The sequence below is a fragment of the Dendrobates tinctorius genome, unplaced genomic scaffold, assembly GCF_039654945.1.
Source record: "Dendrobates tinctorius isolate UK_male_01 unplaced genomic scaffold, ASM3965494v1 ptg000173l, whole genome shotgun sequence".
Lineage (NCBI taxonomy): Eukaryota > Metazoa > Chordata > Amphibia > Anura > Dendrobatidae > Dendrobates > Dendrobates tinctorius.
The window spans coordinates 9,985,156-9,997,796 of NW_027361840.1; the positions used below are offsets into that span (position 1 = coordinate 9,985,156).

Genomic DNA, 12,641 nt, shown 5'->3' on the forward strand with positions numbered 1-12,641 from the left:
AAAAACCTGCACCCATCACTAAGCATTAGTACAGTGCATGGAATAAAGGACTTGAGAACCTTGCCCCCATCAAGTGCCATAATAGAAGTCCATCAGTCAGAATGTAATCAGGCAAGGTTTATTCAGCAGCTTTGTTGGTGCACCCTAGTAGGAATAAATGCAGGTCTAATACAGAGGCAGTTAATGAATAGCTGTGTGTTTATACAGGATTGTGGCGGAGGCTCCAGGATCACATGCGGCCCAGCAGCTACATGGTTAATTCCTGCAGAGCAGAAGAAGAAAAGTCATTATCCACGTGAGCTGATCAACCTACTTTTAAGTATCCTGGACTACATTGCTATCATACTCCAGTCACCTCCAAAGCTGCATTTGCAATTCTGCTGGCTTCCTTTTTAGATTTATCAGTGTTGTGCCTGTGCAATTCTAAACTGAGCTCTGCCATGTAGCTGTTCTTGGTGGTTATATACAGGAAAAACAGAAATGGGAAAGCACTTCATAGGGCAAGCAGTTGGGTACATGGGTGGTCTTCTCCATGTCCCTTTCTATAATCTCTCACCTTATTTTATCAGCGGAATAATGTATTTGTTAAATCTGACGCTGTGCTTTCTTTGTGAGCTGCGCGACACTTCAAATTCTACAACTTCTGCTGAACATAAACTCTCATACAGAGGGAAAAATAACTATTTGATAATCTGCTGATTTTGCAGTTTTTACACTTACAAAGAATGGAGAGGTCTGTAATTTTTATCGTAGGTACACTTCACCTGTGAGATACAGAATGTAAAAATAAAATCTAGAAAAATCACATTGTAGGATTTTTACATAATTAATTTGCATGGTAAAAATCCTACAATGTGATTTTTCTGGATTTTATTTTTAGACTGTCTCTCACAGGTGAAGTGTACCTACGATAAAAATTACAGATCTCTCCATTCTTTGGAGGAGCAAAACTTGCAGAATCCAATGTAACATATTTTCCCTACGGTCGCTGTACTGGTTATTGGCAACTAGCAGAATTGTGAATGCCGCTTGGGAGGAGACCGGAGTAATAGATGATGTAAAATGACTTTATGTGGAGCTGAACTTTTGACGCTCACCATGATGGCGTTGACGATGTCGTTGTTGTTGTGCCTCAGCGCTCGTACTGCCTTGGCACGGGAAACATTGGCCTGAGCCATCACTAACTCAATGTCCCGCACCTCTAGTCCGATCTCGTCCACCTGCCAAAGAGAAGAAAAGGGTAATGGAACCTATTTAAGAGCTAAGAATGTCTGTCACCTGAGCACTGTTGGATCAGGTCAGTGCTTTTTACATACAGGAGATGTGCAAATTTTTGCACTACATTATTTGGTAAAAATTGTAGATTACACAACTATGTCAATATGATAGAGGAAGCGAAAGCAACTGTGCAGGGACTACCCACAAGCCCTGAACCTGCAGCTCTACATGCAAGGCACCATGACCCATTGTGAACCTGCAGTACCACCCATGGAACATCCAGTGGGCTCTAAACCTGAAGCACCACGTGCAGAGAACTCTCACTGCAATCTGAACCTGCAATTCCACATGCACATAATAGCCACTAAGCTTTAAACCTGCTTCATAAGGCCCTGTTACACATAACGATGTCCCAGTGATCCCACCAACGATTCGACGTGGATGGGATCACTGGGACAGGCTGATCGCTGGTGAGCTGTCACATAGACAGCCCCTCCAGCGCTCAGGACCAGCGAGCAAGCTGGTATCCCAAGGTAAACATCGGGTATCTAAGAGCCGCGCGGCTCTTAGATACCCACTGTTTACATTGAAAACCAGCATCGCTGGTCTCTCGCGGCCACACGTGATGCGCGCTGCCCAGCGGGAGACCAACGATCAAAAACCGGCCCAGGACGATCGAGCGCGATCAGCGATACCTGGCAGGGGGGCCGGTCGCTGATGCATGTCACACACAGCGATATCGTGGCGTCACAAAATCAGTGATCTCGCAGTGTAATGTGGCCTATAGGCACTGAATACCCCCTGAACCTGTAACAACACACAAGTAATACCCACTGAGCTCTGTGCCTGCAGCACCAGACAGGGAACACTGAGTGTGCACTGAACCTCCACTGCCACATGCAGGGAACACACTGAACTCTGAACCTGCAGCGCTACACACAGGAAACACTACCACATGCTCGGAACCTGCAAATCCACACACAAGGAACACCCACTGAGCTCTGAACCTGCAACTCTACACGTAGGGAATACCCAACGAGATCTGAACCTGCAGCACCAGCCACAGAACACTGACTGAGCACTGAACCTGCACTATCACACACAGAGAACACCCGATGTGCTCTGAACCTGAATCTCCACACACAGGGATCACCCGCTGTGCTCTGAACCTGTAACGCCACACATAAGGATCACCCGCTGTGCTCTGAACCTGTAACGCCACACATAAGGATCACCCGCTGTGCTATGAACCTGCATCTCCACACATGGGGATCACTCGCTGTGCTCTGAACCTGCATCTCCACACATAAGGATCACCTGCTGTGCTATAAACCTGTAACTCCACACACAGGGATCACCCGCTGTGCTCTGAACCTGTAATGCCACACATAGGGATCACCCGCTGTGCTATGAACCTGTATCTCCACACATAGGGATCACTCGCTGTGCTCTGAACCTGCACTATGTGTGGAGATACAGGTTCATAGCACAGCGGGTGATCCCTATGTGTGGCATTACAGGTTCAGAGCACAGCGGGTGATCCCTGTGTGTGATAGTGCAGGTTCAGAGCACAGCGGATGATCCCTATCACACACAGGGATCACCCGCTGTGCTCTGAACCTGCATCTCCACACATTGAACCTGCACTATGTGTGGAGATGCAGGTTCAGCGCACAGCGGGTGATCCCTGTGTGTGATAGGGATCATCCGCTGTGCTCTGAACCTGCACTATCACACACAGGGATCACCCGCTGTGCGCTGAACCTGCATCTCCACACATAGTGCAGGTTCAATGTGTGGAGATGCAGGTTCAGAGCACAGCGGGTGATCCCTGTGTGTGATAGGGATCATCCGCTGTGCTCTGAACCTGCACTATCACACACAGGGATCACCCGCTGTGCTCTGAACCTGCATCTCCACACATTGAACCTGCACTATGTGTGGAGATGCAGGTTCAGCGCACAGCGGGTGATCCCTGTGTGTGATAGTGCAGGTTCAGAGCACAGCGGGTGATCCCTGTGTGTGTAGATGCAGGTTCAGAGCACAGCGGGTGATCCCTGTGTGTGGAGATGCAGGTTCAGAGCACAGCGGGTGATCCCTATGTGTGGAGATGCAGGTTCAGAGCACAGCGGGTGATCCCTGTGTGTGATAGGGATCACCCGCTGTGCTCTGAACCTGCATCTCCACACACAGGGATCACCCGCCGTGCTCTGAACCTGCATCTCCACACACAGGGATCACCCGCTGTGCTCTGAACCTGCATCTCCACACACAGGGATCACCCGCTGTGCTCTGAACCTGCATCTCCACACACAGGGATCACCCGCTGTGCTCTGAACCTGCATCTCCACACACACACAGGGATCACCCGCTGTGCTCTGAACCTGCATCTCCACACACAGGGATCACCCGCTGTGCTCTGAACCTGCATCTCCACACACAGGGATCACCCGCTGTGCTCTGAACCTGCATCTACACACACACACAGGGATCACCCGCTGTGCTCTGAACCTGCATCTCCACACACAGGGATCACCCGCTGTGCTCTGAACCTGCATCTCCACACACAGGGATCACCCGCTGTGCTCTGAACCTGCATCTACACACACACACAGGGATCACCCGCTGTGCTCTGAACCTGCATCTACACACACACAGGGATCACCCGCTGTGCTCTGAACCTGCAACGCCACACACAGGGATCACCCGCTGTGCTCTGAACCTGTGTGTGTATGTGAACTATGTGTGGAGATGCAGGTTCAGAGCACAGCGGGTGATCCCTGTGTGTGATAGGGATCACTCGCTGTGCTCTGAACCTGCATCTCCACACACAGGGATCACCCGCTGTGCTCTGAACCTGCATCTCCACACATAGTGCAGGTTCAGAGCACAGCGGGTGATCCCTGTGTGTGATAGTGCAGGTTCAGAGCACAGCGGATGATCCCTATCACACACAGGGATCACCCGCTGTACTCAGTGCAGGTTCAGAGCACAGCGGGTGATCCCTGTGTGTGATAGGGATCATCCGCTGTGCTCTGAACCTGCACTATCACACACAGGGATCACCCGCTGTGCTCTGAACCTGCATCTCCACACATAGTGCAGGTTCAATGTGTGGAGATGCAGGTTCAGAGCACAGCGGGTGATCCCTGTGTGTGATAGGGATCACTCGCTGTGCTCTGAACCTGCATCTCCACACATAGGGATCACTCGCTGTGCTCTGAACCTGCATCTCCACACATAGGGATCACTCGCTGTGCTCTGAACCTGTAACTCCACACACAGGGATCACCCGCTGTGCTCTGAACCTGTAATGCCACACATAGGGATCACCCGCTGTGCTATGAACCTGTATCTCCACACATAGTGCAGGTTCAGAGCACAGCGAGTGATCCCTATGTGTGGAGATGCAGGTTCAGAGCACAGCGGGTGATCCCTATGTGTGGAGATGCAGGTTCAGAGCACAGCGGGTGATCCCTGTGTGTGGCGTTGCAGGTTCAGAGCACAGCGGGTGATCCCTGTGTGTGGAGATGCAGGTTCAGAGCACAGCGGGTGATCCCTGTGTGTGATAGTGCAGGTTCAGAGCACAGCGGATGATCCCTATCACACACAGGGATCACCCGCTGTGCTCTGAACCTGCATCTCCACACACAGGGATCACCCGCTGTGCTCTGAACCTGTAATGCCACACATAGGGATCACCCGCTGTGCTCTGAACCTGTATCTCCACACATAGTGCAGGTTCAGAGCACAGCGAGTGATCCCTATGTGTGGAGATACAGGTTCAGAGCACAGCGGGTGATCCCTATGTGTGGCATTACAGGTTCAGAGCACAGCGGGTGATCCCTGTGTGTGGAGATGCAGGTTCAGAGCACAGCGAGTGATCCCTATGTGTGGAGATGCAGGTTCAGAGCACAGCGAGTGATCCCTAGCACACACAGGGATCACCCGCTGTGCTCTGAACCTGCATCTCCACACATTGAACCTGCACTATGTGTGGAGATGCAGGTTCAGAGCACAGCGGGTGATCCCTGTGTGTGATAGTGCAGGTTCAGAGCACAGCGGATGATCCCTATCACACACAGGGATCACCCGCTGTGCTCTGAACCTGTAATGCCACACATAGGGATCACCCGCTGTGCTATGAACCTGCATCTCCACACATAGTTCACATACACACACAGGTTCAGAGCACAGCGGGTGATCCCTGTGTGTGGCGTTGCAGGTTCAGAGCACAGCGGGTGATCCCTGTGTGTGTGTAGATGCAGGTTCAGAGCACAGCGGGTGATCCCTGTGTGTGTGTGTAGATGCAGGTTCAGAGCACAGCGGGTGATCCCTGTGTGTGTGTGTAGATGCAGGTTCAGAGCACAGCGGGTGATCCCTGTGTGTGGAGATGCAGGTTCAGAGCACAGCGGGTGATCCCTGTGTGTGGAGATGCAGGTTCAGAGCACAGCGGGTGATCCCTGTGTGTGGAGATGCAGGTTCAGAGCACAGCGGGTGATCCCTCTGTGTGGAGATGCAGGTTCAGAGCACAGCGGGTGATCCCTGTGTGTGATAGTGCAGGTTCAGAGCACAGCGGGTGATCCCTATCACACACAGGGATCACCCGCTGTGCTCTGAACCTGCATCTCCACACACAGGGATCACCCGCTGTGCTCTGAACCTGCATCTCCACACAGAGGGATCACCCGCTGTGCTCTGAACCTGCATCTCCACACACAGGGATCACCCGCTGTGCTCTGAACCTGCATCTCCACACAGAGGGATCACCCGCTGTGCTCTGAACCTGCATCTACACACACAGGGATCACCCGCTGTGCTCTGAACCTGCATCTACACACACAGGGATCACCCGCTGTGCTCTGAACCTGCACTATCACACACAGTGCAGGTTCAGAGCACAGCGGGTGATCCCTGTGTGTGATAGGGATCACCCGCTGTGCTCTGAACCTGCACTATCACACACAGGGATCACCCGCTGTGCTCTGAACCTGCACTGTGTGTGATAGTGCAGGTTCAGAGCACAGCGGGTGATCCCTGTGTGTGTAGATGCAGGTTCAGAGCACAGCGGGTGATCCCTGTGTGTGATAGTGCAGGTTCAGAGCACAGCGGGTGATCCCTATCACACACAGGGATCACCCGCTGTGCGCTGAACCTGCATCTCCACACATTGAACCTGCACTATGTGTGGAGATGCAGGTTCAGAGCACAGCGGGTGATCCCTGTGTGTGATAGGGATCATCCGCTGTGCTCTGAACCTGCACTATCACACACAGGGATCACCCGCTGTGCTCAGTGCAGGTTCAGAGCACAGCGGATGATCCCTATCACACACAGGGATCACCCGCTGTGCTCAGTGCAGGTTCAGAGCACAGCGGGTGATCCCTGTGTGTGATAGGGATCATCCGCTGTGCTCTGAACCTGCACTATCACACACAGGGATCACCCGCTGTGCTCTGAACCTGCATCTCCACACATAGTGCAGGTTCAATGTGTGGAGATGCAGGTTCAGCGCACAGCGGGTGATCCCTGTGTGTGATAGTGCAGGTTCAGAGCACAGCGGGTGATCCCTGTGTGTGTAGATGCAGGTTCAGAGCACAGCGGGTGATCCCTATGTGTGGAGATGCAGGTTCAGAGCACAGCGGGTGATCCCTGTGTGTGGAGATGCAGGTTCAGAGCACAGCGGGTGATCCCTGTGTGTGATAGGGATCACCCGCTGTGCTCTGAACCTGCACTATCACACAGGGATCACCCGCTGTGCTCTGAACCTGCATCTCCACACACAGGGATCACCCGCTGTGCTCTGAACCTGCATCTCCACACACAGGGATCACCCGCTGTGCTCTGAACCTGCATCTACACACACACACACAGGGATCACCCGCTGTGCTCTGAACCTGCATCTACACACACAGGGATCACCCGCTGTGCTCTGAACCTGCACTATGTGTGGAGATGCAGGTTCAGAGCACAGCGGGTGATCCCTGTGTGTGGAGATGCAGGTTCAGAGCACAGCGAGTGATCCCCATCACACACAGGGATCACCCGCTGTGCTCTGAACCTGCATCTCCACACATAGTTCACATACACACACAGGTTCAGAGCACAGCGGGTGATCCCTGTGTGTGGCGTTGCAGGTTCAGAGCACAGCGGGTGATCCCTGTGTGTGTGTAGATGCAGGTTCAGAGCACAGCGGGTGATCCCTGTGTGTGTGTGTGTAGATGCAGGTTCAGAGCACAGCGGGTGATCCCTGTGTGTGTGTGTGTAGATGCAGGTTCAGAGCACAGCGGGTGATCCCTGTGTGTGGAGATGCAGGTTCAGAGCACAGCGGGTGATCCCTGTGTGATAGGGATCACCCGCTGTGCTCTGAACCTGCACTATCACACAGGGATCACCCGCTGTGCTCTGAACCTGCATCTCCACACACAGGGATCACCCGCTGTGCTCTGAACCTGCATCTCCACACACAGGGATCACCCGCTGTGCTCTGAACCTGCATCTCCACACATAGGGATCACCCGCTGTGCTCTGAACCTGCATCTACACACACAGGGATCACCCGCACTATCACACACAGGGATCACCCGCTGTGCGCTGAACCTGCACTATCACACACAGGGATCACCCGCTGTGCGCTGAACCTGCATCTACACACACGGGGATCACCCGCTGTGCTCTGAACCTGCATCTCCACACACGGGGATCACCCGCTGTACTCTGAACCTGTTACGCCACACACAGGGATCACCCGCTGTGCTCTGAACCTGTATCTCCACACACGGGGATCACCCGCTGTGCTCTGAACCTGTTACGCCAGACACAGGGATCACCCGCTGTGCTCTGAACCTGTTACGCCACACACAGGGATCACCCGCTGTGCTCTGAACCTGTATCTCCACACACGGGGATCACCCGCTGTGCTCTGAACCTGTTACGCCACACACAGGGATCACCCGCTGTGCTCTGAACCTGCATCTCCACACACAGGGATCACCCGCTGTGCTCTGAACCTGTATCTCCACACACGGGGATCACCCGCTGTGCTCTGAACCTGTTACGCCACACACAGGGATCACCCGCTGAGCTCTCAGCCTGCAAATCCCCATGCAGTGAATAGATACTAAGCGCTGAACCACACAGTGATAACACCCACAAGCCCTAAACTTGCAGCTCCACATGCAGGAACATCCAACAAGATCTAGTGAAGACTTATGGGGGTTGTCCAGGATTACAAAGATATGGCTGCGTTCTTTGTAAACCAGTGCCCCTCTGCTCCGCAGATTGGGGGTGGTATTGTCGCTCAGTTACATTGAGCTGGACAGAGCAGACGTATACAAGGTGCAGGGCGGTGCTGCTCTTGGAAGAGGCAGCCATTAAACTAGAGGCTAGGTAGCTCTCTGCAGCGGCTCACCTCCTCTTCCTCGCTCTCCTCTTTGATGGTCAGGGTGGGCGCAGTCTCTGTGATGAGGGGTGAATGCTCCATCGGGACTTTGAACTTCTCTGCTGCTGCTTTGTGCACTTGTTGTGAGAGATCTTCAATCTGACGAAGAAAAGAAAGTGAAGACTTAAAAATGAAGATGGCCGCCCCAACGTCGCCCCCAGGGCCCACCCAATGGTGCGTGTAATGACTTGCATCCACGCTGCTATCGGGCCCAGATCCTGGAGGAGCCCCACCCTGGCCATCTGGAATAGTGACGGCACCCCGGCTCTACGTCTGTCACCTTGGCTTCTCCAAACACGATGTAGATGTCGGATGCCGGACTCTTGAACACGTCTGGCTTGGTGATGACAAACAGGATGTTCTTGGATTTCCGGATGGTGATTCTGGTGACTCCGTGTATCTGTCGCAGGCCGAGCTTGGACATTGCCTGGAAACGAAATGAAAAGCGGGATTTAGGGTGGAGACAAACAGAATGTCTGCCCACGCCGCCTTAGAGGGAATACAGAGGATCAAGCTCTTGGCGCCATCCCCTTCCCGAGGATGTGTCTGGTACTGCAGTTCATCTTTCTGAAAGACAAACATTCATTTTCCATAACTCTGTAGCTGTATTACCTGGTGTAAATGCCGCTGTTCTCCTGAATCCGGCGATGCTTTTCTGTTGTTACTGTTCCTCAGATATGGCCTGCATATAAATCTAGTCTTTTTAGCCAAGGGGGTGTGTTCTTTAAGAAGTGGCCTCAAAGCACTCTGGAATCACACCCACTTGGCGTATATAGATTTCCTAGGAGCCAAAAAGGTGCAGGAACTAAAGGAAACCATCGGCGGACTCTGGAAAACAATGGCGTTTACACCTGGGAGCAATGACCCGTGTAGGGACGGGTGGGTCCTGTGCAATGCTGGTCCGCCATTTCTTATATCCGGTTCTGGAACACAGGTGACAAGCAATATGGCCGCCAGTGGCGCGTCTCCCAGCTTTCCAGAATCCTGGAATATGGCGGCCACTCTGTAGAAAGCAGGGTCACCGCTGGCGTCTGAGGTTAACATTTTCCCTCCATTCTTTACTAACAGGTGGATAAACACTGCTGTGTAATGACAGGTGCCATGTTTGCTTTTTCACCCTAGGTCTCTGATGCAGCCCCCCATATAGAGACGCCTCTGGGGTCGCCATGGTAGCAGACTAGCTATGGACTTCCTGTCATGTGAGCTTATGGGAGGAGGTCACATGACAGGAAGTCCATGCTGAGGCGGTCTGTTACCATGGTGTAGTGGGGTCTTGGGCTCCTCCCCCAGGGCGCCCCCATAGTTACACCGCCGGTCGTGGTATCTATGAGCCATTCCCTTTAAGGGTGTACTCTGTCATCGCAGGTGGCAGCCATTTACATCGATCACCTCATGAATTATTCTCTCACCTTCCTGGCCTTCTTCTCACTACGGCTCTGCTTGGCTTTGCTGATGGTTTCCTCTCCGGAGCCCACACAATGTGTCAGCTGGTTCTGTAGGAAGACAAATAGCCGAGACTGGAGGCGATCAGAGCAGTCACCCACTGATCCCCCGGATCGGGGCGAGAAACACCCACCGGATCATAGTCCCGACGTCCACTCGTGTCCAGACACTGCTACTATATCAGGTGCTACAACCCGGGCGTCATGTATGTACAGCCGGTACAACCCGGGCGTCATGTATGTACAGCCGGTACAGCCTAGGCATCATCATGTATGTACAGCCAGTCCAACCCGGGCGTCATGTATGTACAGCCGGTACAACCTGGGCATCATCATGTATGTACAGCCGGTACAACCCGGGCGTCATGTATGTAAAGCTGGTATAACCTGGGCATCCTGTGTGTACAGCCGGTCCAACCCGGGCGTCATGTATGTACAGCTGGTATAACCTGGACACCGTCATATATGTACACCTGGTACAACCTGGGCACCGTCATGTATGTACAGCCGGTACAACCCGGGCGTCATGTATGTACAGCCGGGACAACCCGGGCGTCATGAATGTACAGCCGGGACAACCCGGGCATCATGTATGTACAGTCGGTACAACCTGGGCATCATCATGTATGTATAGCCGGTCCAACCCGGGCGTCATGTATGTACAGTCGGTACAACCTGGGCACCGTCATGTATGTACAGCCGGTATAACCTGGGCACCTTCACACTGTGGCATGTAAAAGTTTGGGCAGCCCTGGTCAAAATCACTGTTATTGTGAACAGTTATGCAATTTGAAGATGAAATGATCTCTAAAGATCTGAAGTTACAGATGACACATTTCCTTTGTATTTTAGGCAAAATATGTCATTTTTTACTTTTTAAAAATTACAAAAAGGAAAATTAGCTGATGCAAAAGATTTGTGAGCTCAGGAAACTCTGACCAAGGTTTCAGACCTTAATTAGCCAGTTAGGGTTATGGCTTGTTCACTATCATTGTTAGGTAAGGCCAGGTGATGAAATTTTCCTGACTTTATAAAAATCCAGGTTCCTCTAACCTTGTGCCAAAAACCAGCAGCCATGGGTTCTTCTAGTGGCCGAGCACTCTGAAAATTGAAAATGGTGGAGGCCACAAAGCACGAGAAGGTTATAAGAAAAGCAAAACGTTTTCTTCATCGTTTCTCATTTTGAAATGTAATTAAGAAATGGCAATTGCCAAGAACAGTGGAGGTCAAAATAACGTCTGGAAGACCAAGCAGACTTTCACTCAGAGCTGCTTGAAGGATTGCTAGAGAATCAGAAACCCCGCCTGACTGCAAAAGACCTTCAGAAAGATTTAGCAGAGTCTGGAGGTGTGGTACATTGTTCTACTTTTCAGAGACATCTGCACAAATATGGCCTTCATGGAAGAGTCATCAGAAGAAAACCTCTCCTGTGTTCTACTTTAAAATTCAGCATCAGAAATATACAAAAGAAGATCTAAACAAGCCTGATGCATTTTGAAAACAAGTCCTGTGGATCGATGAGGATAAAATAGAACTCTTTGGCCACAATGAGCAAAGGTTTGTGTGGAGAAAAAAAGGGCACAGAATTCCAGGAAAAGAAAAAACCTGGGTACCGTTATGTATATACAGCCGGTATAAGTTATAGATATTCTGGTATATAGTGATATGAAACATTCTGGTATAACCTAGGCATATTTGTATGGATGTTATATCTCCTCTTATATCTAGTAATACGGAGTCAGACTTGGCCGCACACCTACAAGGAGCTGAACACATCTACTCCAGGACATCAGTCATCGTCCAGTCATAGCTGTTTCCCATCACTTACAGTTCCCTCTATTCACCATGACTTATCTGATCTACATCTACCACAATGCAATACAGGAACCCACTCTAGACGGGCAGGGGAGGTGTCCATCTACCACTAAGATTATGTTCACATGTAGCTTTTTTGTTGCTGTTCTTCTACATGGAAAAACGCAGGTTATGGCCAGAAAACGCTGTGGAAACTCTGCACATGATGTATGCGGTGTATACAACCCCATGTACATCATGAGTTAATGAGGGGAGACAGCGGGCCGTACCTGGCTGGACGATGTCCGGGGCTCGGTCACATCTGCTTCTTCCAGTTCTGGAAGAGATTCATCATTACTTTCTGTGTCATTACAGGAACCTGGAGCGAAGAGAAATATTCATGAGAAAAAGCTGCTGGTACAAGATCCAGCTGTACATTAACCTTCCTAAAAACTAGGGGATGCGGCCTTGGAGGTGACGAGGGAGTAATGTTCAATCACACAATAATCAGGATAAATTCATATTAACAACCCAATTTGCCTCTATAGAAAATATTTGCAATTCACCCTCTGCAGCAAAGTAAACAAGTAATCCCTGTGTAAATAGATACAGCCACCAATAGGGGGAGCTTCCTGTATACAGAGATACATGATAAGATCCTGTCTGCAGCCACCACTAGGGGGAGCTCCCTGTATACAGAGATATATGATAAGATGCTGTCTGCAACCATCACTAGGGGGAGCTCC

The 12,641-nt window shown here is 51.4% G+C and overlaps 1 protein-coding gene across 3 annotated transcripts in view; it reads right to left on the bottom strand.

Annotated features, from left to right (window-relative positions):
• Positions 1-102: 102 nt before the first annotated feature.
• The window catches only part of LOC141054043 (uncharacterized), a 34,266-nt gene continuing 21,727 nt past the window's right edge, over positions 103-12,641 (bottom strand). For all 3 annotated transcript variants that reach the window (XM_073551204.1, XM_073551203.1, XM_073551202.1), the window contains 6 exons: positions 12,186-12,274; positions 10,069-10,152; positions 8,940-9,086; positions 8,630-8,758; positions 1,098-1,220; positions 103-262 (listed from right to left, as the gene is read on the bottom strand). In XM_073551204.1, the coding sequence (XP_073407305.1) occupies positions 248-262; positions 1,098-1,220; positions 8,630-8,758; positions 8,940-9,086; positions 10,069-10,152; positions 12,186-12,274 (587 nt within the window). In that variant the 3' untranslated portion in view covers positions 103-247. The remainder of the gene's footprint in view (positions 263-1,097; positions 1,221-8,629; positions 8,759-8,939; positions 9,087-10,068; positions 10,153-12,185; positions 12,275-12,641) is intronic.